Below are 26,780 nucleotides of genomic sequence, written 5' to 3'. Positions count from 1 at the left end.
TCATAACACTCACTTTTAAATTTTGGCATTCCCAGATGGAAGGCTTGAGCGATTCACTGAGATACTGTCTCACTTGGTTTTTTTGCTTCTGGATGACGTGATATCTCGTTGGATTTTCTAGAACGGTGCTCACCTATTGTTAAGAAAAAGTTATGAACTATTTTTATTATTAACGTTCTTTATCAAAAAGGTAATTTTCTTTTGCAATGAAAACCTTTAAATCATCATCATCGATTAGAAGGGTTACAAAATATGTACTTTGTTTGAATCAGAAACTGGACACGTAATTCACGGTATTTCCTCGTATGGCAGCCCCATCGAGAATGCCTAATTTGCCATAATTGTTCACGAAGAAGATATTGGCTTAGTCCGTCCGTCCATCTTGTTAAGTTTTAGAGCTTAGGTATTCACCTGTAGTACTTGAGGAGGCACATCTACGCCTATACTCTGCAAAGGAACCTTAAGCGCAACAGGACTAGATACTGATAGCCTATCCTTTTGGCCAGGCTGCTGATTCTGATGCTGCTGAAGCTGTTTCTGTTGCTGATGTTGATTTAGGCTACCACTGCCACAGTCGCTGCTTCTATTACTGCCGCTAGTTGCGCCATATTGAAAGCCTGCCGTGGACAACCCGAACGCATTAAGCATTGTTGGATCCTGCCTATTCATATGTTGTTGCTGCTGTTGCTGCATTAGTATTTGCTGCTGTTCCTGCTGCTGCTGTTCACGTTGGAGTTGAAGTTTTAATTGTGTGCGAGACGTCGGTATTGCAGTTTTAAAAGTTGGTCTAATGAATAGAAAGCATTTAATATGAAAATACATTTATATATACTATACATATATTAATTTTTAAATAAATGAATGAATAGCTTAGACAAAAATGCAATGAACCCTATATATATATATATATATATATATATATATATATATATATATATATATATATATATATATAAATACCTACCCACCCGTTAGTGGAGGCAGGCCAAAAACGCGAGCCTCTATTGTTTCTTTAAGGTTAATATCACCCAAATCAACGATGCTTGGGTCCATTTCAAGTATCATTTCCAAGTCTTTATCAATGCCAACACTAACACGAATGTTCGTTGTTGATTTCTCATTGATTCTTCTCTGAATGCAACTTGATATAACATTAATCTCATCTTGTTCCATTGAATTTGTTGGTTCGACACCGACCTCAATATCAGATACCAATGGTTGTTGCTGCTTCTGTTGTTGTTGTGATTCGTCGCTCGGCGACATCTGCAATGTCTGAACACGTTTTAAGAACTCTTGAAACTCCTGTAGACTTTCCTCCGATGTTTCCTTCGCATGCTCATTTCGTATTGTGCTACTCTCCAATATTTGATCACATATATCAAAATTGTTTTGTGTTTCATCAACAAAACTACTGGAGCCATTATTATTTTTATTACAGACTTTATTCATCGTCTTTTTAGCAAAATAGGAAAACATTTTCTACAGTATTTTAGGTTTTCTGTTTCTTTATTTTACTCAACATCTAAAAGGGCCTTGATCTTGTCGATTGCACGTTCAAATATTAATGCGGAAAATTGAAAGAATCGTTTAACGCGAGAATGTATATATAGCAAGCATTCAATAGTGTACAAATAAGTATACATATGAGATATTTTTATACACACGAGAAATTCCTCTCTGGTTCATCATATTGGCTACAGTATAGACTTGCGCCTTATTGAAAAAAAAAACTCGGTATTTTCTCTTAAATGTCTATTATAATTACCCGGTTCCAAATGAATGAAATGAACGCGATTGCAACATATGTATTTTATTTTTCGAATATAGTTAGTAAGTTAGTAAGTAACTTTGATACACTCTTATATGATCAACATTTTCATCAAAATTGAAAACAGAAATTAATTTGATATTTTGTTCTTGGTTTTATACCCTGGACCCATTTTCAATGGAAAATTGTAATGGTTTTGTGAAAAAGTATGTAACGGGCAGAATAAAGCGTGGCAGACCCCATAAAGTATATATATTCTTGATCAGGGCGACGAGCTGAGACGATATAGTCCTGTCCGTCTGTCCGTCCTTATGACTGCGTCGATCTCAGAAGATACAAAAACTAGACAGCTGAAATTTGGCATGCATAGTCGTGTATACCATACGCAGTACGAGTTTGTATTATTTTTTCGATAAATCATCCTATAACTTTTTTATGGTGAATAATCGAAAAATTGGTTTTGTTTTTTTAGCCTAATTTGAACATTTTTAGAGATGGAGTCTTTAAATTTGCGTTGTATATAAAGTTAATCGATACACAGATTTTGTAATTTACAGATTTTGGATACCACGCCCCCTTCTCCACCAATTTGTAAAAAACGCATTTCAAGTACTAGAGACTTGGGCTTTGGAATGTACACACATATTCACCATATGATTACGCTCTAAAAGTTTCATTAAGATCTTATGTCTACAAAAGAAGTTATTCAATAAATAAATTCTCATAATATTGCCCACACTGCAGCGCAGCCCAAGCGGAGTCGCTGCTTACTGCGCAGTTAGCAGAGCGCAGGCTTATGCGTGCGTGTGGATGCATGTGTATGTATGTGTGCATAAAAGAAGTGCAGAATGATTAGAATATTAGCTTGGAGGGTTCAGGGTATCTCCTAGTCGAGCAGTCTCGACTGGAGCTTTCTTACTTGTTTTTTAAATCGTCGGCATAAGCGGAGACGTACTAAGCGGAGGCTCTTTCATATAAGTTTGTATGGGGACCAACCAAGACATCGAATTTTCGTCGGCAAACCCGGTTGGACGCTTTAAGCGGAGTCGTTATAACCGGATTCTACTGTACATATATATATATATATATATATATATATATACGTATGATGAATACAAACATTTTGTACAGATTTTGGATTCCACGCCCCCTTCGCCCCCAATAAAAAACGCATTTCAAATACTAGAGACTTATGCTTTGGAATGTACATAGATTTCAACATTATGCTTACGTTTTGAAGCGTAGCGAGAAGAGATCCAAAGCAAGAAGTAAAGTGAGTTGCGGGAAAGCATTCCTGAATCGTTTTCTCGCTTTATCGCATAATAAAGCTTTTCTGATACGTGTGTTTTCGTTGCGTGCTGAGCTTAAATAACCGTTGGTTAGTAGGTGAACTATATTCTTTTTGGCAATTCAAGCAATATTTGCAGATCGCTGCGATAATTATCGCTTATAGCATCGCATCGCTTATCGCGGCCACTCTGACATCAGGCTTAGGGTCATTGTCCTGCTGAAACATTACTTCTTTTTCGGGAGACGCACTATTATCCACAAAATCGGATAGGTGGGTCTTCAAAATATTTAGATAGTCTTCCTTCATCCTAATTCCATCAATCTCAACCAGTGAGTCGATGCTCCACCATTTGAAGCAGCCCCATACCATCGGCACACTCCACTATGCTTCATGGTCATTTTGACCTAATGCTTTTACAGCTTTTCTGCAGAGATGATACAAATTGAACCGAATACTATTGAAAGAGGGTTAGTTGGTCAGATGATACCAAAATAAATTGCTACCAGTCTGACGGAAAGAAGTATTATTAGCACCGACGACACGGAAAGCTGAAAAGGTATTATGCCATGAAGAATCTGAAAAGCTTGAATTTAAAATCAAAAAGTCGAAACAAATGATTTTATTTGCTTATTTAAATATATCAAATGAATCTATTTCCAAAATTTCAGACAGATTCATGCGTTTTGTTAGTTTTTACAGGCATAAGCTTTATATTACATATAAAAAAAAACTGTTCAAGGGAAATAAAGGTCAATTAAATAACAAATTTACTTATTTTCTTAATACTTGTTCGAATTACCAAATATATACATATACATATGTACATATGTATGTATTAGCTTATATATGAATGCGCTTTCATCTAGGGACGGTGCGTATGGCCGAGGATACAGCTTCGGTTACTAACAAGGACGAATTATCTTCTTCACAGCTGCTTTTTCTGCTATTATGACTCGAGAATATACGATATCACGGTACGATGTATATATTTATATATAATACATATTTATATATAATACATATGTATATATATACATACATATGTATTCTATTAATCATTCGTGTTCTCACCACATACGTGCGTATGAACATTTACGTACACACATATGTACATATGTATGTATATAGCTTCGTTTGATCATCTATCGAAATCGGAGAGAATTATCAGTGGCTCAACTTTTCTTTTAAATTGTCATCGCGAAATATCACACATTCGTCATAAATAATTATACATATGTATGTATTCATGTATTTGTATACATATGTATATAAAATAATGTATATTGTATGTTTGAGTACGTTGTCTTTCATATGTATGATACTTGATTACATACAGACACGCACACGTACATATGTGCATAAATATATGCAGGCATGTTTGTATTAATTCCGATAAGATAAAGAATAAAAAAGAGTGCTAATCATGTAGAAAAATATAAATTTAACACTCATAAATATATATATATATATATATATATATATATATATATATATATATATATATATATATATATATATATATATATATATGTAAGTACATACAGATATACATATGCCTTATTCATACATATGTACATATGTTCATGTTTATGCATACACATGTGTTTTTGAGGGCTTATTCATAATTTCTACTGTTAACTATATACATATGTACGATAAGCATCGTGCTAGGCGTTGTTACTTACATTTCGTCTGTTCGCAGAGACCGCGTAGACTTCAATTCATAGAACTCGACATTTTCCATATTATGCAAAAAGTCCATATTTGAGTCGTTATCATTAAGTAAATTGAGATTTAAGTCGTATTCCAAATCAAAGCCCAAGTCAATCCCCGATTCCGCCATGTCTAGATACAAAAAGGTAACAGCTTCAGAAGGTCTGATAAATCACAATTTTCTGTTCTATAAACTGTTGATCGCTTTAATTCATATTAGTTATCATCAGTCGAATGGATACGTTTCCCATTTTCGAACAAATTTACACGCGTCTTAGAGACTTGAGGCGGACTCGAAGAGAGTAACCAGTAATCGATCGACATGTATAACTCTCAATTTATAGCGAGCCGTCCATTGTGCGCGTCAGAGAAAAAGAGAAAGAGAATGATTTTTTTTTTTTTTTTTTTTTTTTTTTTTTTTTTTTTTTTGAGACACTTTAAACATACAGGGTTGAATTTCAATTGGTCGAGAGAGTATTATGTTTGAGTACTAACCATGATTTGGGTTACTATTGAATAATAAATACTAAATTACTTAGCCATTCAGTCGTTCCTATTGGTTTTTACAACTAAATTTCTAACGGCAGATCTTAATATTAACGTGTAAAATACTACAAATGTGCATCTATGACTTGACGGCCGCTCGATTATAATACATCGATATTGCTTGATAAATACTTAATTGTAATAGATGATCACTTGGCGGTGTAAAACCCTATAACAAGTATTTAATATATTACTAGGCTGCCAATGTATTTTAGATTTTAAACAAAAAAAATGTATAGCCAGGCAAGATTATTACGATCTATTTATATTAAGAAATTATAGAAATATTATAGAAATATTATTATTTATTTTAATTTTCAGTTTATTAATATTATTATTTAATGTCATTCCTAAATATATAAAATTTGATATTCAAAAACAATTTAAAATATCGATAATTTAATGATACAGTTAGCAGCTTGCTTTGGAGCTATCGTTGGAATTCTCTCGACTGTATGTGTATCAAAACACAACCGTGGCTGCCGATAACAGCCTACGATAGAACAAACTTAATAATATAAAGATTTTCTCGTTTTACAATAAATATTAATGCGATTGTAAGTTGGATATATCAGTTAAGCCTATATCCAAACCGGAAAGGAGTACAATTCCAACTTGATTTGTTCTCGTACGTGTTGCATACAGCCAAACATTTATATACATGCATGCATACAAAACATACATACATCTAAATCTTCGTGCACACAAACATAACATGCTTAAACACATACACATATGTATATATGTTGCAGCGACAAATGTATATATAAAGGCATACCAACATATCTCTATATACACATCTATACCTTTGTGGGCCTTTATTTTTATTGCTGCTACACAATCAAACATTTCTATTTATTTTTAAAGAAATTTGTGTGTAAGATTAAACATTCTCTATTTCCATGCATGTGTCCATAGAGTAAAAGTTCAAAATTATATTAAATCTATAGTGCATTCGTTCGCTAAATATACAAAAATACATATGTGTATGTACGTAAATTGCATTTTAGTTATACGTTGATGTATACATAGAAGCTAATGTTTACTAATGAATTCATTTATATTTATATTATGTATGTTAATTAGTCTTACTACTGACTTAAAAAATTATGCATTTTTGGAAAATACAGCGAAAATAACTCCAGTGGAAAAATGGACAAAAAAATCTCATCAACATCGCAACCGCGTATTTTGAAGAAGAAGCATTTCAGAGTAAAACACCAAAAAGTAAAGCTATTTCGTGCTAATGAGCCCATTCTTAGCGTTTTTATGTGGGGCATCAACCATACAGTAAGTTCCGTCGCAAATATTATTTATCCACACATATGAATATATGCAGACTGATAATATCCCACGTTTTTCATAATATCCATCAAATTCTAGATAAACGAGTTAAGTCATGTCAACATACCAGTAATGTTGCTGCCAGATGATTTTCGTGCGTACTCGAAAATAAAAGTCGACAATCATTTATTCAACAAGTAAGAAGTACTACCAGAGATTCCATTAGCAAGCTGGAAAATTATAATTTCCTCTTTTATTTATTATTAGAGAGAATATGCCGTCACATTTTAAGGTGAAGGAGTATTGTCCCCTTGTATTCCGAAATTTACGTGAGCGATTTGGAGTTGACGACGTTGATTATCGCGAATCTTTGACTAGGTCGCAGCCATTGGGCATCGACTCATCGGGCAAGTCAGGTGCACAATTTTATGAGAGCTACGATAAATTCTTTATAATTAAGAGTCTTACATCCGAGGAAATTGAACGCATGCATGCCTTTCTCAAACATTATCATCCAGTGAGTGCAAATGTTTTTAAATGCAATTCAGACACATATAATTAAAATTTTCCTTGAATTGTGTTCTCAGTATGTTGTAGAGAGACATGGAAAAACACTTCTGCCACAATACTTGGGCATGTACCGGATTACTGTGGAGAGCGTCCAGTATTATTTTGTTGTAATGAGGAATGTTTTCAGCTCTCAGTTGACCATACATAAGTATGAACGCAATATTTCTTAAAATAAACTATTAATTCTAATTCCATTATTTGTTATTCCATAGAAAATTTGATTTAAAGGGTAGTACTGTAGATCGCGAGGCTTCAGAAAAAGAGCTTGAAAAGCTTTTACCTACATATAAGGACAATGACTTCATAAAACAAAAAGTCAAATTGGAGATTGGAGAGGAACCTAAGAAAAAATTGTTGGATACTCTAAACAACGATATTGATGTAAGAAATCAAACCTTTACATATTTACTTATATTTGTGACTTTAAAGTAGAAAATGGGTTTAACAAGGTTGAGAAATGAAATGACTAACGAAATACTGACCAAGCAGAAAGTGAATAGATCTGATCTAAATTCTGGTCAGCTTTTTGGAATCTTTTGAATCATTATAAGATGAAACACATTATCTAGATTACACAAATTTCACACATGTGCTCTTAATTTTGATATCCTGTTAGGTCTCTTCTGCCCGCACATAGCACAAATTGACTTGATCAATTTTAGCTTAAAATGTATCAACTAAACTTCAAATTTAAATATACACTAAGTATATTTAAATTTTCTCTCATAATAAAATTTTTATTGTACAAACAAATCGTATTTTAACCTTCTATGTGTGTGTATCCATCTATGTCTTTTACAAAAAGATATCCTAACTACATTTTAATATTTCTTTACATGTAATCGCTGTTCTACTTATACTCGACCGTTTGCTGTTAACAGTTGTTAACCAAGTTACATATAATGGATTACTCTTTGTTGGTTGGTATTCATGATTGTGTGCGGGCTGAGGAAGAGGCTCTACAAGGAGATAGCGCGTTGGCAACCGGGCGTAGTGAAAACAGTGAGAGCGAAGAGTGCGATAGTGGTGAACGGTAAATCATGAATAACATAAAATTTAAGAAAATTGCAAATAAATGGCTATGAACGTTATTTAAAGCTGGACGTACAATACACCACCCGATTCGCCAAGAGGTGCACAATATAAGGAAGTTGTTTATGAAGTTGACATTTACGCCATTCCAAGTATTGAAGGTTATTTATACAGATGTATTTAAAAAACATTTAATATAACACCACAAAATTTAATTTTAGAGAGGCGAGAAATCTATTTTATAGCTATTATCGATGTTTTAACACAATATGGAGTCAAAAAACAGGTATATCTATATTTATATTTCCTTTTATAATGTTAAGTGATTCCTTTTGTTTATTTTAGGCAGCGAAAGCGGCAAAAACAGTTAAATATGGTAGTAATGTTGATGGAATATCGACTTGTGATCCTGAACAATATGCCAAAAGATTCCTGGAATTTATGGATAAAGCTATAGAATAAGATATTTAACTGTATTTGTCATCATATATATTAAAAATAAACCCATGTAAACATATAAAATAGGCTGTTATATTATTATAACATGTGCTCTTCGAATATCTCATATCTTAGATAATGGTTATGAATATGTTCGGAAATAATTTATAAGCTTAAGTGTTTCTGTTCCCATATGCCATCTTTCATTCTATTACTGCTATAATAATTATTGGGTAAATACAACCATTAGGTTATTTCATTTTAATCCCAATTCGTATGTGTATCCAGTGTATCATTACTAAAATTGAAAAAAAGAAATGTCATTAATGTCTAGAAAAATATTGTGAGAAATACTTACTACAAAACGGTTAACCTGATGCCGGGGTCGAACTGTTGAGTTGCGTTCCATATTTTTCATATTTTCGAAGCGCTCGCGTATTCTGTAATTTGAAATTTGAAATTAAATCATTTTTGTCAAAATTAAGAGAATCTTACGCCTTGGCACTTTCTATGGTTGACTCATCAGAAACTTGTTCTGAGTAGATGTCCACAAAGCCCTCCATTATTTCTCGCTTGATCTCGTTTGCCTGCCATTTTTCAAATTTGGCGCGAAGTTGCTTTGCGCGAGCTGCGTTGTGTGCCTTTATACATAGAAATTTAGAATTAACTTTGATTAAAAGCAATTTCACAGATTTTTCAATAAAGTGAAATTTTTAAACACACAACAGATTTGGAGGACCATAAGACATAAGCGTTGGAGTGCCATTTAGTATTTATGTTTATTCATCTGGGTATCGCTGAGTAATGAGGCGCAGAGGTCATTAGGACCTAGAGAGCTGAAATTTTGCATGTAGACTCGTGTACTGCATGTACGCAGTACAAGCTTATCGTATTTTTTCGATAACTCATTCGATATCGTTTTTTATCGAGGATAATCGTTAAATAGATTTTTTTTTTCAGCCTGTGTATATAAATTTGATGAATACAAAGATTTTGTAATTTACAGAATTTGAATACCACGCCCCCTTCGCGGGAAATTTGTAAATAGCGTATTTCAGGTACTAGAAAATTGTGTTTTTGAATATACATACATATTATCATTATAATCAGGTCCTAACAGTTTTCTGAAGTCTTACCACAAGAGAAATTATTCAATAAGTAAATTCTCATATTACCACACTGCGAGTACAAGCGCAGTCGCTGCTTATTGCGCAGTTAGCAGAGCGTGTGCTTATACGTGCGTGTGGATGCGTGTGTATATACACTCATGGTCAAATTAATAGGTGTGACCCAAAGATTCTAGCATATTTTGGAATAATTACGGTATGACAACATCTATCAGCACGAAATTTTTTTTGTTAGGTATGGCCACACTTTTTGATAAGAAAATAGATAAATCCCCCCAAAAAATTTACTCGCTAAAAAGTTTTGGCTATTATACATTCTCTACCTCAAAATTGACCTGGTCACATTAATAGGTGTGTTTAACTAAACAAAAAATTATTAAAATATTAAAGTGTTTTTGAGTAAGCAAAGGTAGTATTATTATTGAATATAATTTGATTGAAGCATAGAAATTTTCATTTGCAACATTTAAATAAAATTAGATGGGTCGTGGAGTTCACTGCAGTGCTGAAGAGAGAAATCTCGTTCTCAAGCTTCGTGAAGAGGGTAAAACTTATAAATACATTGCCTCACTAATGGGACGATCGGAGAACTTCGTTACAAATGCTCTAAAACCAAAAAAAGATAAAAAGAAGCCGGGTGCCCGGAGGAAAACTACCGTAAGAGAGGATTCCCGTATAGTCACCTTGGCTAAAAGGGACCCATTTAAGTCTTCGAGAGCGATTGCCATCGAAATGGGCAATGTTGTATCGGCACGAACTATTCGTCGACGGCTATTAAGCTCGAATCTACCTGGGAGAGTTGCTCGCAGGGTTCCTCTATTGCGAAAATCAAATATTCGGATGAGGCTTAATTTTGCTCAAACTCACAAGGCCTGGTGTGGTTTAGAGGGAGAGCGTAAATGGAGGAACATTCTCTGGAGTGATGAGATGAAAATAAATTTGTTTGGGAATGACTCAAATTTACATGTCCGAAGACCTAAATGCAAAGAGTTAGATCCTAGATATACAAAGAAGACGGTTAAGCACGGAGGAGGCAGCATAATGGTTTGGGGCTGCTTTTCGTGGCAAGGCGTTGGTCCGATTCATCGAATTAACGGCATCATGGATAGATTCCTGTATAAGGATATATTGAGTAGTGTTATGCTACCATATGCCGACGACAACATGCCTCTGAAATGGAAATTTCAACAGGATAACGATCCTAAACACTGCTCCCGAGTAGTTAAGGGTTGGTTGCATGAAAATAGAATTGACGTTATTGAGTGGCCAAGTCAGTCTCCAGATCTCAATCCGATTGAGAACCTTTGGGGACACCTCCATACTTGTAAAGAATCACGTTCTTTCGATTCTATTTTTCTTGTTAAATTACACAATTTTGGCATCAAAACATTCGCATCTAATTTTAATAAGTTTCCGAACCTAGAACCCGTTGCAATTATTTTATTATCACGTCTCAACAAACACTGTGTTCCTTTATTTTTAATAAGACAATCAACACCCCTTTTTGCAGCTGACATAATAGAAAATAAATTGTAAACTATTTCCGGAACATACAAAACATCAAACATTGTCGTCGCCCTTTTATTATTATTGACATAAGTTTCAATATCAATATTACCTTTTCCGTGCGCCGTGATATATTTACCGTTACCTACGCCTATCCTCAGGGGCTCCAAAAATTCTTCATAAGTAGAATACCAATCTCGACGCCTTGACATGTGATCAGAAGCTTCTGAGTCGATCACCCACACGTCATCTTCTCTGCCGTCCCTGCTCGCAATCAATCCTTTCCTCGATGATTCACCCGATTCTCCTTGATTATTTTCCGCTTGACTTCCTGCATTTCTCCTTTGGTGACAGGTGTTGCTCTTGTGGCCTTTCTTCTTGCATATATAACACCTGTAGCAGTCCTTCTTCAGATGTCCCATCACGCCGCAGTTATAGCACTTCATAATTTTCTTCTTATTTTCATGTTCTCTTTTATTTTTTCCGTTGTCGGCAACTAACGCTGTTGACTCTTCAGGTACCACTTCTTGTTCTTTTGACCGCATTTCTTCTGTCATTAAACGAGTCGTCAAATTGTTCAATGTTCTTTTGCTGTCTTCGACCGAATCCCACGCACTATGAAAATAGTTAAACTTTTGAGGCAAAGATGACAGGATTCGCGACATTAACATTGTTTCAGGCACAGCACTTCCAAGATTTTTCATCTTGCTCCACAAAACTTCCAACTTTGAAATATTGTAGTCCACACTCTCACTTTCAATCCATTTGAAATCGAAAAATTGTTTCTGAATAGCCGATAAATTTTCTTCTGATTTCATATCATACACAGAGTTCAATTTTATCCACATTTCTCTTGCTGTTTTGCAGCTCACAATCAATTCCATCGGTCTTCTCTCGATAGAATGAATAATTATTTTCCTTGCAGTCTTATCAGCTTTCAAGAACCTTTTCGAGTCTCTCTCGTATGTTGCAGACTCCTGTGTCGGACACGTCAAACTACCTTCACAAACGGCAAGAACATCGTCGTCTTCTTCCAATAGCGTACGAATCATAAAACACCACAAATGCCAATTGTCTTTGTCGCGTAATCGTTCAATTCTCATATTTAATGGCTCCATTTTCATTGTCTTTATTTAGTTACAAATTTGCCACTAATTCACTTTTGTACTTGCACTCGATTTCACACTACATTACACGTTTAGCACTGTCTGGGCCCATAACCTGTTGAAGGTTTTTCTTAAATGAAACACGGTATATGTAGGCGCAACGCAAAAAGTTTATTTAACACAATATTCAGTAACAAGTACACTTCTTCACGTACCGCGACGATTTGAACTTAACTAACCGAGCCGACACACTGACATTGATCTTTCACAATGAACTTACTGAATGAACTTTGGCTCGACTTACAGCACGCTTATATACCTACTTCTACTGCATATCGAATGTTCTGGATGTCTCCTTATGCTTCTATGTTTGCGTCTATTTCATAATCCAGAACATTCGGTTTCTTATTCTAGAGACAAATGTGCGATCAGCCGACGACTGTGTTTACCGTTAGGTCAAATGCTTACTTGATGATGAGTTTTTCGAGATCAATCCTCAACAGTTTATTTACTTCTATACAGGACCGAAACTGTCACTGTTGTCAAGGCTACTGAGTGTAAATGAAAATTTGAATCTTTAGGGAAAAAACCGCGTTTTTCAAGTATTCGTCAAATTTTTTCAGTATTTTAAAGATCTACTGACCTACTCGTGGCGGAGACAAATCTAACAAATCAAAAACCATGAAAATTGGTCCACTTTTACACAAGTCTCTTTTATATATATAGATTATTTACGGATATAAACACATTTATAAGCATGATTAGCAATAATAATATATAAATGTACTTATGTACATACATATGTATGTTCATGCATAGTACATCTGTGTAAAGTGGTTATGGCTTTAAAATTACTACAAGCAGCAAGAGTAACGAACGCAGGTCAGAAATGCTCATACATGTGGCAAGGAACTACAAGTGTGTGTGTGCATGCCCGTCGCGAAATCATATTCTTGATGCGTATCAACGCTTTCATACCCTTCCCACGAATAACCATCGAAACGCTTACATGTTGTTTGCATGAGCGTGACAAACGCTTATATGATTTCGGTATACCCTTCACTCAAAAGGAAAGAGCTGGGATCGTCGCGAACAATTTTCAATTTCTGTGCGCTGCTGCCATAGAGAGAGAGAGATAGAGTGAGAGAGAGAGAGAGTAGGACAAATAGCGCATAGCCGTGCTTCATATAAGAATGGCACCATTTCGTTTGAGCGCTTGCAGCACAATGATTTTGCCGTGCAATATTTTCACTGCTTGAGCCTCAAGAGACTGAGCCGAGTAAATACGAAGTTGTGTAGTCTCCTCAGCGCATTTTTTCGTCGGTGAAAAAATTTGTTCTAGATGTCTAGTCTATGTGTTCTCTGGTTAGTGCAGTAACTCAACTATCCAAATTTTAAGCCTCTAGCTATTATACGCTATTGCTATTGCTATTGCTACGCCCCCTGTGGGCGGACATATATCCGACAAAGCTTTTTGGTCTTGGGTGATCAGCCCGAGTATATATACGAAATTTGAGATCTCTGGCATTAATAGTGTCCAAAATATAGCAGAATTAAAAAAATCACTATATCTTCAGGTCCGATTTGTCACGCCACTAACGTGCGTAGACTTATAATTTTTTTCTTTAGAAAAATTTTATAATAATTTTCTTTATAATTTTTTTCTTTAGTCTTTAGACTTTATAGAATCATAACATTAGCTGACATGCAAAATTTCAGCATTCTAGGTTTACAACTTTAGGAGATACGGTTTTATCCGATTTGCCACGCCCCAAATGGGCGGGGATATATCCGCCATAGCTCGTGATCTTGGGTGGTCGACGCGGACCTACATACCAAATTTTAGCTTTCTAGCTATTTAACTAACATGATTTCTGGTGTATCGGAAAATGTATTTTCCGATTTGCCACGCCCATAGTGGGCGGATCGGGAAAATTTTAACACTTTATAAATCGGAGATATACACGAGTATGTGTTCCAAATTTCAAGTCTCTAGCTTCAATAGCGCCGAAATAGATTGCGTTCATACGGACAGACGGACAGACGGACGGACAGACGGACGGACAGACGGACGGACAGCAAGACGGACATTCCACAAAACCAATATACTGATTCACTTTCGTGAGTGAGTATAAAAATCATAGATGTGCTTTAGGTGCGTGTCTAATAGGGGAAGTGATCAGTACGTTTTTTTAAATAAGATCACATTTAAAACCAATATTCCTTTAAATTAAATGATTATTTAAATGAAATGATGATGAAATAAATATAGCCGTTCTCGAACAGTTAGCGAGTAATATCGAATGAAGTCGACTGCAATTGTGACTTTGTAATGAATTCTTACCTCTCTAAGCGCCTCATCTCTGTTATTTGAATTTAAGTTTACAATTTCTTGATTGATTTCGTCATCATCGTCGGACTCATTATCATCATCGTCGTCATCCTCGTCCTCGTCCTCTTCACTGTTGGATTTATCATTAAAGTTCTGCCTATCTCCTGCTGGCGGAGGCGTGAAACATTTTAGAGGCCTGGGACTCATGCAGTTAGAATTAATTGATTTATTTTGCTCCATTTCTCGAAACTTGTTCAGCATTGTGGAAGTGGTCTGTGTTTTTTGTAGTACATTATCGTGAAAGTTCTGTTTGCCCGACTCGGAATCAGTTTCGGAATCGACCGATGGCATTTTAACTACACCTTCGCGAGGTGGTGTTATACGGAACTGACGCTTCTCTCCATCCTTAGGGCGATACGTTTCGAAAAATTTAAACTTCTGGCTTAGCTCGGCTGTAGTCGCTTTGATATCCTCCGCTTTCGCATCACATTTAACCACATCTATGTCAGAGTTCTAGTATATATACGAAAACATTCGTTATATAATTTATTTAAACTCATTCAAATTACCTCGGCAAGCAATTGATTTTGACGCAGGCATTTGTTAATATGGATGGGTCGACTTCTTTGAAAATCGCATTTGGCATGCGGACTCGATGCCACGTTCGCGTCTAGTTCCATGAAAATGCTGCGTGACTTTTTACTTATAGCTAATTATGTAATAAAAATGTATGATTAAATATTTGCCCTTATCTATTGTTCTTTACTTTGCTTTTACCAGATTCAAAAACATCAGCATCCTCCGACAGCCCTGAGCCATGACCATGACTGCAATTGGATGTTTTAGACTCATTGTCCTTGTCGTGAAACATTTCTCCTTTTTCGAATCGCTCTTTAATGGAACGAGCTGCTCCACCAATCTCAACATCCGGTTGCTTGCCGACGGATGTGATAGCCTGTTCGGATTCGGCGACTGCCTGTTGATACATTTCTTTGATTTTTGCCTGTTTGCCCATGAAGAGGCGAGAACGTATGTTTTGGATTTCCTGCTTTCGTTCTTCACGGCGTTCTTCCTTGGACTGCACTGAACCCTTTTCGAATTTAGTCTTGATGTCATTCATGGCATCGCCCAGACCAATAGGCCGCTCCTTTCGAGTGTTTTTTTTCGAGCGTATTAAGTCCGCATCCTCATTTTCTTCTGCTGGTTCATCACCGCTTTCGTTCGATGCTCCGCATCTAATATCTACATCATTTGGTCGATATTTCGCAAGAACTAACTTGCTGCTCTTAATCACAGGACGTTGGTTCAGTATCAGTTGGTCCCCTCTAAGCTTATTTTGATCCACATTCTCAAAAAGTTCAAATCTCGAACGAACGTTCAATTGATGCAGTTCATCAAGCCCTAGGTCGGGCTTATCCGATGCTTACATACATGAATTGATTAAATTTGATTAAATGAAGAGATTTACATTTTATGCTCTAAAAATCTGAAAATTACAGCGTATTTTTGGATATGCCACGCCCCCAAAGAGATGTACCAGTAACTCAAATACTTTCTAGCTCTTAAACTGAAGGACATATAATGATTTGGGGCGTGAGTTTACAAAACGATACTCGAAAAATTTGTTTACCAACAATTTTTTTCTTTACTCAAAAGAAACATAAAATTTAATTTAAATTACAATTCAAAATTCTTCAGAAAATGATCTATTGAAAATGTTTCACCATAGGCAAAATGCAAACTCTTGCAAATATTGTCTATTTTTGCAAATTAACTTGGATTTATACAACTTATTAATATCCAAAATATAGCAAAAATTAAAATTGATTAAATGTACATGAAGCTAACTGATAATCTCTGTTCTTCGTGAACGAGTATCAAAAGATGTTTATTAACTCACCACGAATAACATCCGGAGGCAGCTCAATTGGTTGGCTTTCACGAATAATTAACTCAGTTTTGCATTGCTTTGTTTCTTCGACCTGCTCAACGACCTTAGGTGCAAAGAGTCTGTGGAATTTGATAGTAGATTTACGAATATGAGTTATGCATATATGTATATGTAGTATATACTATGACCACATACATACATGCATATATGTGTGCATGCATTATAAGAAACATGGGGTAAGTACTTACTGTTTGAAATGTACATTGCAGTACAGATCTCCTTCGTGACTCTGATAATTATCGAACCTACAGAGAGTGTAAATAAAACATTATAATATATAAATATAAGCAGATATATCGATAATAATCGATACCCTAAGAATATACAGTCAAGTCCCGATAATTGGTAAATTGAAATAAATCTATAAATAACAAGTAATAAGACTCTAGTCGAAATTAAATAGAAGATACCCTGAACCCTCTATCTGATATTCCAATCACTCTGCACTTCTTTTCGGCACACATACATACACACGAACGTATTAGGACGCGATCTGCTAACTGCGCAGTAAGCAGCAACTGCGCTTGGGCTGCGCTGCAGTGTGCGCAACATTATAAGAATTTATTTGTTGAATAATTTAATTTTGAGACGTGCAATCCTTATGAAACTTTTAGAACATAATTATATTGTTCAAATGTATGTACATTCCAAAGCACATGTCTCTAGTACTTGAAATATGCCTTTTACAAAGGTGAGGGTGAGGGGGTGGATATAGGGGTGGAGGTAAATTACAGCAAAAATCGAAATTATATAAAATATAGTCTATATTTAAAATTTGCAAGCTCTAGCTCTAAAGCTGTGGGAGATATAATTAAATGACTAGCTTTCGATAAGGTTTTTAATCGATAATAAAATATCGGGAGTAGTTATCGATATATAGATAACTCGATATGCACGTGATATACACGGACCTAGGAAAAAAAATTTCAAGTCTCTAACTCTTATATCTTCTGAGATCGCCGCGTTCATACATGTATGATACATACGACGGACGGACGGACGGACAGACAGACTGAGAGGGCCAAATCGGCTCAGCTCGTCGCCCTGATCGAGAGTATATATACTTTGTGGGGTCTTCCACGCCTCCTTCTGCCTGTTATATACCTTTAACAAAACCATTATACCCTGATTTCGCATTGTTAATGGGTTAAGGGTATAAAATAGTTCTCGATAATTTTAAATTTTGTGTAAATAAAAACGTTACCTTTGTCATTTCCAATTATCGGGACTCGACTGTATTAGACAAACACGCAAACGAAATGAATTTTTCTTTTTTGATCATCAAGATTTCCAATCGTCGACTAATTAGCTAGGCTTCGATTGCACTAGTTTATTGTGTTTATTCTTTCCTGAGACTAAGTAAATGTTCTATAAAAGAAATGGACTTCGAATATTAAAAAAAAAAAAGAGTAGTCTGCTACTTTGAGTATGCTGTTCAATATTCAATTATAAATTTTCTAAAAAAAAAACCTCTCAATGGCGAAAATTCACATTGATATTTTGAAAAAGTTAGTGTGAACGATGTTATAAAAAATGGTAGTGTAGGTTGGTTGGTTGTGGAAGGATGAAGAATATTAAAGTTAAGTGATTGCGCAAGTGGATTTGCACGAGATGAGTCTCATTTTAATAGTATCTATAAAGTTTTGAGTGCGCTTTCGCCAATTTAATTTAGAGTCTAATCCATCTATGCAAATTTGTGGACAGGTTTATGTCTTTTCGTGAAAGAACATTTGAGAAGTTTTGTTGTGTGATATGCCTATATTCCAATTTCTAGTCCAAGTGGAGAATTTATTGACTTAAGACTGTAAGCGATGACTAACAGAAGTGTGCGAGTGGCTGCTTCTTTCGTGTTTTCGGTAAATGTGTCTAACGCTGTGTCAATGTCTTGTTTAATGTTTACCGGTTTGTCAAGGTGCGTGTGTGTTCATGAAGCGTTTGAAACGATAGACATAGGCTTTAAGTACGTACTTTAATTGTCTGCCGCAGTCTTTGCATCGCAAGCAGAATTTATGGTAGATAGATTTGTCCGACTTGAACTGAACAATAACTTCCTCCATTTTATAGACCGGCTTTGAACACAGTTTGCAATCGGTCTGCTGCTCATCTTTCAGATTCTACAAACAAATTAGACAATAAATAACAATGGAAAGAGGTGGACCGAAATAGATAAATAAATTAGTAGTAAAGATGAAACAAATATATATGTCCATCTGATTATAATGGTTGAGTGTGTGTCAATTTACATTTTAATCATGACTCAGTGAAATGTTTGGATTAATTAATGATTCGCTTACACTGAAGATTTGTTGAGCTTTACTTGAATCACTTGAACGTACATGAATTAAATTTCGCTTCTGAAGGGCATCAAATTTGTTAAAACTGCTCTTCTAAAATATATTAAAATAATAATAATAAAAATAATCATTATTCACTAAAGTGAGAATCATCTCTATATAAAACAAAAAATTCCAGTCGGTGATGCCCGACTAGGATCCTGAGCTCAGACGTATACCGTGAGCCCAGACAATCTACATTTTTAGCAAAATACTGAATAGCTTATATTACATATTCTTACAACACGGTCGTACTCTAACAATAATTTCTTTTAGTTCTTTAGCGGAACTTGAATACTGTAAGACCTTGAGACTTCAGATTTACTGTTTAGATGCGTTTGACAAATACAAAGGTTTTGTAATTTTTAAATGTTGGGTACCACGTCCTCTGCAGGTAATATTATGAGAATTTACTTGTAATAATGTCTTTTGTGGTGTGACTATCTCCATAAAACCTTTAGAACGTGGTCATAATGTTTAAATGTGTGTATATCTAAAACATCCCAGTAGTCTCCAGGTCTAATAGTATTAAAATTACGCGATTATTCCCGATGAAAATGAAATCGACTATCTTAATGGATCTTTCAAAACGTAACTATTATATTCTAGTACAAGTCTCTAGTATTTAAGATAGGTTTTTTTTAGAAATAGGGCCGTGGCATCTAAAATCTTTAAATTACAAAACCTTCGCATTCATCAAATGTATATACACAGTAAACATGAAGTGTTTAATTCTGACAGAATTTAAATTACGCTTAGCAAACGTAATCAATTGATCGATTATGGCCGATAAAAAAGAAATGGGATGAGTTATCGAAGAAATATGATAAACTTGTACTGTGTATGGTCTACACGAGTATACATGCGGACTAAGAGGCGGGTTTGGCTATGTCGATTCAGCTGATCCCTCATTAAGAATATATACTTTTTATGGGGTCTATCGCGCCCTTGTATGAGTACGGATGTGTGAATGTAATTTTGTATGTGTGCATAAAAGAATCACAGAATAAAGGGTTAAGGGGATCTCCTAGTAGAGCATTCTCGACGCTTGTGTAACTTTTACTTTTCTACTATTTATACATACCACAGATATATTTTGATCATCGTATTCGCATTTCTTCGATTTCTTGGATTTATTCTTTTTCTTTTGCAATGGAACAATTGAATCGTCTGCATTATTAACTGATAAATTATTAACATCGATTGGCAATTTCGGCTCGGCTGTTTGGCCGCTTTTCGAAATACTCTCCAAAATTGAATTAGTATTAACTTCCAAGTCTACAATTTCTGTATCCGCAATTTTCTCCATTTTCGAATCGATTGTCGATAGCTTTTTAACTGATTTTGTTGTTGTTTTGGTTGATTTCGATACCAAATGTTCTTCTTCGGCGTTAATAACGGTCTTCATCTATACAGAATATTGTAGAGATTTGAGTTATTTTTTCAAGGTAAATTAAATTGTGGAAACAATATAAATAAACTAGAGCCACAAATATTTTTTTCTGTTTAAGTATTATAGTAATCATGCAGGCTTCATTGAAATATAGTAATTTCAGAGTTCAAAAGACTATCGTATACCAAATGGGTATACCATATATGTACATACATACATACATACATATGTGATAAACTTACCTTTTTCGAATCCATTTTGGCAGGCAGGACTATACCACAGTGAACCTTTAAATAAACAAGGATGATAAAAGTTGTTAAATAAATAGGAAATAAATAGGCGAAAGTCGGCAGTGAAAAGGGTTTGTTAAAATGTATATATACATACATATATATTCTTGATAAGGGCGACTAGCTAAGTCTGAGTACAAGCATTAACTAGAGAACACGCGACGACGTTCAAACATACGGACAGACAGACAGGGCTAAATCGCCTCAGCTCAAAGGGGTCTGCCACGCCTCCTTCTGCCTGTTACATACATTTCAACAAAACCATTATACCCTGATTTATTTTAGGTTTAATTATACCCTGAACACATTGAAAAGGGTAAATCAGGGTGTAATGGTTTCGAGAAAAGTATGTAACAGGCAGAAGGACAAAGTATATATATTCTTGATCAAGGCGACGAACTGATTCGATTTGGCTCTGTCCGTCTGTCTGTCCGTCCGTATGTATGAACGCGTCGATTTTAGAAGATATACGAGCTAGGGACTTCAATTTTTTTTTTTTTTTTTAATTTTCGTATATCTATCGCCGATATCGGGTTTATCACCAAAAATCGATAGATCATCCCATAATGTTTATAACCTGAGCCCATTGAAAACGGGAAATCAGAGTATAATGGTTTTGTGAAAAAGTATGTAACGGGCAGAAGGAATGATCGCAGACCCCATTAAGTATATATATTCTTGATCAGGACGACGAGCTGAGTCGATATAGCCCTGTCCGTCTGTCCGTCCGTCCGTCCGTCCGTACGAGTGCGTTGATCTCAGAAGTTATAAGAGCTAGAGGGCTAAAATTTGGCATGCATACTTGTGTGTACCATACGCAGTTTATCCGTTTTTTCGATAACTCGTCCGATAACTTTTCTATCGAGATTAATCGAAAAATTGATTTCGTTTTTTCAGCCTAATTTAAACACATTTAGACCTAAAGACTGATTTACTGTGTATATACAGTTGATCGACACGAAGATTTTGTAGTTTACAGATTCTGGATACCACGCCCCCAACAATTAAAATAAAACGTATTTCAAGTACTACTTGTGCTTTGGAATGTACATATATTTTAACCATATGATCACGCATTAAAAGTTTCATAAAGATAGTCCATCTAAAAAAGAAACTATTTAACAATTAAATTCTCATAAATATAATTCCCACACTGCAACGCAGTCAAGCGCAGTCAGTAGAGCGCGAGATTATACGTGCGTGTGGATGCATGTGTTCCTAAAAGAAGTGCAGAATGAGTAGAATATCAGCTTAGAGGGTTCCGGGTATCTCCTAGTCAAGCAGTCTCGATTAGAGTCTTACTTGTTTATCGATAAAAACCCTTATCCAAAATCAGTTTTAAAATGATATCTCCTACATATTTAAAGCTAGAGTCTTCAAATTTTAAATGTACATTTATATGAATTTTATACAATTTCGGGTTTTGTTAAAATGTACCCCCACCACTATATCCACCCCCTGACCCACATATTTCTAAAAGACGTACTTTAAATTCTAGAGACTTGTGCTTTGGCAAATGTATGCATATCCATGCTATAATCATAATCTTAAAGTTTCATGAACAAAGTAGATCCACAAGAAAAGTTATTGAACAATTAGGTTTCCATAGTAAGCCACTGCAAACAATGCGGGTTTATGCGTGCATGCGTATACCTGTGTGTGTGTGTGTGTGTGTGCGTGTGCGAATAAAGTATTGAGATATCAGTTGCTCGAAGGGTTCAGGGGATCTCGTAGTCGAGCAGTATCGACTTTCTTACTTGTTCATGGTTTCAATAATATCACTGACCATATTTTGCTCTGAATTGGGGAATATATGGCCGGACTGGCCAGTAAAATAATCCCATCAGGTTGGTAATACTTAGATATGTATATATAATAATAATAATATCCTGTACCTTTTGGCTATACAGTTATAGCTTTCGTTTTACCACTAACCAGAGAACACATAGACCGGACACGTAGTGTAAAGCGTTTTGCACAGTTTTTTTCGAGCGTTAACACCCCAGACAACTTCGTATTCGCTCGGCTCCTCACTTTTAGGTTTGGGTTACTAAAATATACGAAAGCACAATCATTTCGCTTCATGCGCTCGACCGAGATGGTCAAATGTTGAACAAAAGATCCCTCTATGCTCAATGTTTCCCTATAAACATACACACACGCACATACATATAAAGGCACTAAAATGCTTCTACAATGATTACCCCATCATTTGTGAGCATCGCGGCCCCTGCGTACACACAATCAAACATATTTCTATAAGTGTGAGCACTTCACAAGATCGACCAAATTCAAATGCTAGGATTTCAAATTGCTACAGCCAGCAAGGGCTTTGCACACAGGCATACAAATGCTCATAGTACATGTGGCATACTGTAAGTGTGTGTGTGCAGGCTCGTCGCGAAAACATTTTCATTATGCGCACCAACGCTTTCATACTCTTCCGACAAATAATAACGAAAACGCATGGCAAACGGCTTAAAGAGTTCGGAATACCCTTCACACAGAAGGGAAAGCATGGGTTCTTGCTGCGAAGAAATTTCAATTTTCGTGAGCTGCTGCTTGTGCTCACAATGTGAGCCTGACATGCATACATACATATACACATTTGAGAGAGCAGAGAGCATCGAGAGAGAGAGAGAGCAAGGGAAACATTGAGCATAGAGGGATCTTTTGTTCAACATTTGACCATCTCGGTCGAGCGCATGAAGCGAAATGATTGTGCTTTCGTATATTTTAGTAACCCAAACCTAAAAGTGAGGAGCCGAGCGAATACGAAGTTGTCTGGGGTGTTAACGCTCGAAAAAAAGTGTGCAAAACGCTTTACACTACGTGTCCGGTCTATGTGTTCTCTGGTTAGTGGTTTTACCTAAGTTTGACTCACGCTTTGTCAATAAATCTATAAATAAATATACAATCGAATTTAGTGTTAAAATTCGATCTGGAAATCGAAAACTGCATTTTACGGTAACCAGAAATTATATGGGGCATGGCAAATCGGAAAAATCGGTATCTTCTACATTTTTTGTAGTTACTGATAGCTTCCTCAGTCGATTGAAAAATAATTGCTACCCTGTAATTCTGATCTTTTTGAAAGCATTCAAATTTTATAGTTACGTTACTTTTGGCTTGTTCTAAGGAATAGCCAACAATGACATATACATACATATGTACATATGGAGACAAGCTGTATATACAGTGACCCCCCCCCCCCCCCCCCCTTCAACATTTCGTTTTACACGTTTCTCTATGTATGACATAATCATCCTGATCAGAAATATCCAATTACACACATGCAAATACATACCCACATATCAGTGTTGCCAACTTTTGTTAAGCAAAAAAGCTGTTTTTATGGGAAGATACTAACAAAACACCTGAAATTTTGAGAATACAAATCGGACAAAAAAGCTGATGTTTTTTCCTTAGATTTAATGGCTTCACTTTACAAATAGCTCAGTATTTTTTCCAATTTATGGCAATTATTATCCTATCGTATGCTTCCATATTGCCAATCATATTTACATACATACATTTTCATCGACTTGTAGTCATTATAAGCATATCAATATTCATTGCATTGTGTAGTATGGTTTTAACAGTATTTACCTGACAAAAAATTCTTTTTATTTGCGCTTTCGACTATGGCAAGGAATGCAGTGCCAATGCAAAAATTGCCAAGTCCCTGGCCTTTTTCAACTGCCAATTGCAGGAAAAATTGTAATCTAGCTGCTGGCGGGAAATTTGGCATTTTTAAAAATCAAATCATCATTATTTAAAGTGCCTCCAAAGTACTTGAATATTATTGGCACAAACAATTCGTACACTGCCGAGGAGAAATTTGATTTTATCGTGTGTCAATTTTCGAATAAAACTATAATTCATAACAAGTAAGAAATCTCTAGTCGAGACTACTCGAGTGCGAGATCCACTGAAGCCTTCGACCAACTGATATTTCAATAATTCTTCGCGTTTTTCTCTTTACACAAGAAACAACACATTCACACATATGCACGCACGGATAAAGACGCATTTGCTGCAGTGTGTGCCTACAATGGGACCTTAACTGTTTAATAACTTTTCTTTGACTTTTTTTTATGGACATTTAAAAAAAATCAAGTCTCTAGCTCTTATATCTTCATACATACGGACAGACAGACGGACCGTCCTAATTCGATTCAACTCGTCGCCCTGATCAAGAATATATATACTTTTATACCCTGATTTGGCATTTTCAATGGGTTTACGGTATGAAAACTGAAATGGCTATGTTTCTGGATATTCTCGAATTTGATCCAGCCTTTTCTGGGAGGTTTGACAGGTTAATTTAGCATTTTCTTGCCCGGAAAAGTTGGCGGCACTGATTAGGTGAATATTTTTATTTGTCTTTCAATATTCATATTTCGTTAAAACATAAATTCTTGTACTACATGCAATCAAATTATTTGCATACCTACTTTTTAATTGCCTTATAAGCTTTGTTAGAAAATTTTTACGTTTTGTTTAGAAAAATTCACAAAGTTTAATAAAATTGCTCAAAATAAGATCAATTGAATTAAATATAAATCATTAACGATTGGTTCATTCATAGAAAATGGACCTAATGAATTATTTAGTTATAGTTCAATTACAATGAACAAAACTTCATTCTACATACGAGTTATTCCTATAAAATACGAAAAACTACTCTGTTTATAAAAAAGCGGAAATAAAGCCTGATTTGACGGGAAAAAAACTGATTTGGCAACACTGCTACATACATACATATGTATTTATCTTCAAATTGCTATACTATACTACAATGTAAAGTGTCAGTAAGGTTCATTTTGTAAGTCTCAAGAAGGAATTAACTGTCAAATTGTGGGCCAATAGACAATAATCTATACATTGGTCCATTGTCTTAAAGAATATCAAATTTATGTATGTATTTAGCTTAGCAACTACACAGACATTCTACATAGCCTATATACTCTCTTCACATCGCGTGAAGTTTTTTAAAACATAACATACATAGATATGTATGTAGATATGTAGCTAAAAGAATATTATTTTCCCAAATAAATGAAGTCGAACCATATTTTTTCCGTATTTTTTTCAGACGAGACGATGTACGAATATACATACATACATATGTATACCTATGAACTCGTATGAATATCTCTGAGACCTAAATGCACTTCTAAATATGTGTATCTGTCCGTGTGTGTGTGCATACATGTGACTGTATAAAAATACGATTTCGTCCGGAATTCGGACACACAATATGTACATACACATACATATGTATGCACATATGCGCTCTTGCTAATGCGGGTGTCTGTGCGTGTGTGTGTGGCTACATCAATGACACACACTTCTAAATTACCGAATAAAGAATAGGTAATCGTGTAGAAAAATAGAAAAAAATGGGGATAGACAAAGTATGTGATTGATGAATTTAAAGTAGCGGGCAGGAGGTTAGATGCGTCAGCATCTTTTCAAATATTCTGTGCAATCTTTTGTACACAAAATATTGCAAATATTGTTGAGATATATTTAAGGTAAAGTATTACTCTGTATACTTAAATATCAATATCAGTCCCAACGGTACATATGTCTACCCATATGAATATGTATGCTTTTATTATTTAACTTTACCAATTTATTTTTATTGCACTTATTCGACTTTAAGCAGATATACTTTCTCAAATCAATATGAAGTTTTTGTATTTTTAATTTTTTACTGATCTGATCTTTCTTCTTCAAAATCAAAGAGACGACTGACCGGAAAAATTGAGTACTGAATTCAAGGTAGCATAGAGCGCATTTTTGAAGCTTTCCCACTGCTCTATGGTTACATATGTATGTATATGTATATATAATGAGAGCTTTTAATAGTGTTCCCTTAAATTCTGAAAAGGAAATCTAAAATATGTTTTACTCTAGTACGGAAAAATATTGCTTACTCGTTAAATATATATAATATAGTTTATATACCCGGAATTCATTAAAAATACAAAATCAGGGGATCTTTGTATATAATCATCAGGGCATATAAGCGCGTGTGTGCAGGACGCGTTCTTACGGTATCTCCTTGTCGACCGGCCGCGACTATTGATTC

General features: G+C 35.2%; 3 protein-coding genes and 1 long non-coding RNA gene across 16 annotated transcripts in view; 2 read left to right on the top strand and 2 right to left on the bottom strand.

Annotated features, from left to right (window-relative positions):
- Positions 1–5,473, bottom strand: part of Mitf (transcription factor Mitf) — a 30,649-nt gene extending 25,176 nt beyond the window's left edge. For 3 of the 5 annotated variants that reach the window (XM_089472818.1, XM_089472819.1, XM_089472820.1), the window contains exons 1-3: positions 965–1,546; positions 412–787; positions 14–133 (exon numbers count right to left, since the gene is read on the bottom strand). In XM_089472818.1, coding sequence (XP_089328944.1) covers positions 14–133; positions 412–787; positions 965–1,476 — 1,008 coding nt within the window. In that variant the 5' untranslated portion in view covers positions 1,477–1,546. Of the gene's footprint in view, positions 1–13; positions 134–411; positions 788–964; positions 1,547–4,744; positions 5,164–5,267 lie in introns of those variants that run through there. The other 2 variants (XM_089472822.1, XM_089472821.1) reach the window with 2 other exon arrangements.
- On the top strand, positions 1,718–2,617 carry LOC149268324 (uncharacterized). The gene is made up of 2 exons (XR_016270807.1): positions 1,718–1,838; positions 2,326–2,617. It is a non-coding gene; the product is annotated as an uncharacterized LOC149268324 (long non-coding RNA).
- A 255-nt stretch (positions 5,474–5,728) lies between the features above and the next one.
- Positions 5,729–8,726, top strand: PIP4K (phosphatidylinositol 5-phosphate 4-kinase). 7 transcript variants are annotated; one of them, XM_018013814.2, is made up of 10 exons: positions 5,729–5,875; positions 6,449–6,608; positions 6,702–6,799; positions 6,870–7,119; positions 7,190–7,320; positions 7,385–7,553; positions 8,054–8,205; positions 8,271–8,365; positions 8,426–8,490; positions 8,550–8,726. In XM_018013814.2, exons 1-10 carry the CDS (start codon positions 5,868–5,870, stop codon positions 8,664–8,666), a joined length of 1,245 nt encoding a protein of 414 aa, XP_017869303.1. In that variant the 5' UTR covers positions 5,729–5,867; the 3' UTR covers positions 8,667–8,726. The 7 variants fall into 7 exon arrangements, with proteins under 7 accessions (XP_017869303.1, XP_089328956.1, XP_017869304.1 ...); XM_089472830.1 differs by having other exon boundaries at positions 5,752–5,946; positions 6,405–6,608; XM_018013815.2 differs by having other exon boundaries at positions 5,753–5,946.
- LOC108617933 (uncharacterized) lies at positions 8,677–26,475 on the bottom strand. 3 transcript variants are annotated; one of them, XM_018013806.2, is made up of 13 exons: positions 26,318–26,475; positions 20,633–20,677; positions 20,082–20,405; positions 18,959–19,051; positions 18,633–18,778; positions 16,853–16,909; positions 16,614–16,723; positions 15,491–16,135; positions 15,283–15,422; positions 14,726–15,226; positions 9,138–9,283; positions 9,001–9,082; positions 8,677–8,940 (listed from the first exon to the last, which is right to left on the bottom strand). In XM_018013806.2, the coding sequence occupies exons 2-13, from the start codon at positions 20,645–20,647 to the stop codon at positions 8,938–8,940; spliced, it is 2,262 nt and encodes a 753-aa protein (XP_017869295.1). In that variant the 5' UTR covers positions 20,648–20,677; positions 26,318–26,475; the 3' UTR covers positions 8,677–8,937. The 3 variants fall into 3 exon arrangements, with proteins under 3 accessions (XP_017869295.1, XP_017869297.1, XP_089328949.1); XM_018013808.2 differs by having other exon boundaries at positions 19,001–19,051; XM_089472823.1 differs by lacking the exon at positions 18,959–19,051.
- Positions 26,476–26,780: the final 305 nt, after the last annotated feature.

This window comes from Drosophila arizonae, chromosome 6, assembly GCF_054131065.1.
Source record: "Drosophila arizonae isolate 15081-1271.41 chromosome 6, UAZ_ARI_1.0, whole genome shotgun sequence".
Classification (NCBI taxonomy): Eukaryota; Metazoa; Arthropoda; class Insecta; order Diptera; family Drosophilidae; genus Drosophila; species Drosophila arizonae.
This window is presented reverse-complemented; position numbering and strand designations above follow the sequence as displayed.

Excerpts from the sequence above, each read along its gene's own strand:
- PIP4K (XM_018013814.2), top strand. Across the intron at positions 6,609-6,701 it reads TGTGGGGCATCAACCATACA|ATAAACGAGTTAAGTCATGT; the intron begins GTAAGTTCCGTC and ends ATCAAATTCTAG. Across the intron at positions 7,554-8,053 it reads CTCTAAACAACGATATTGAT|TTGTTAACCAAGTTACATAT; the intron begins GTAAGAAATCAA and ends TGCTGTTAACAG.
- LOC108617933 (XM_018013806.2), bottom strand. Across the intron at positions 18,779-18,958 it reads AAGCTCAACAAATCTTCAGT|AATCTGAAAGATGAGCAGCA; the intron begins GTAAGCGAATCA and ends ATTTGTTTGTAG. Across the intron at positions 15,227-15,282 it reads AAAATCAATTGCTTGCCGAG|AACTCTGACATAGATGTGGT; the intron begins GTAATTTGAATG and ends TATATATACTAG.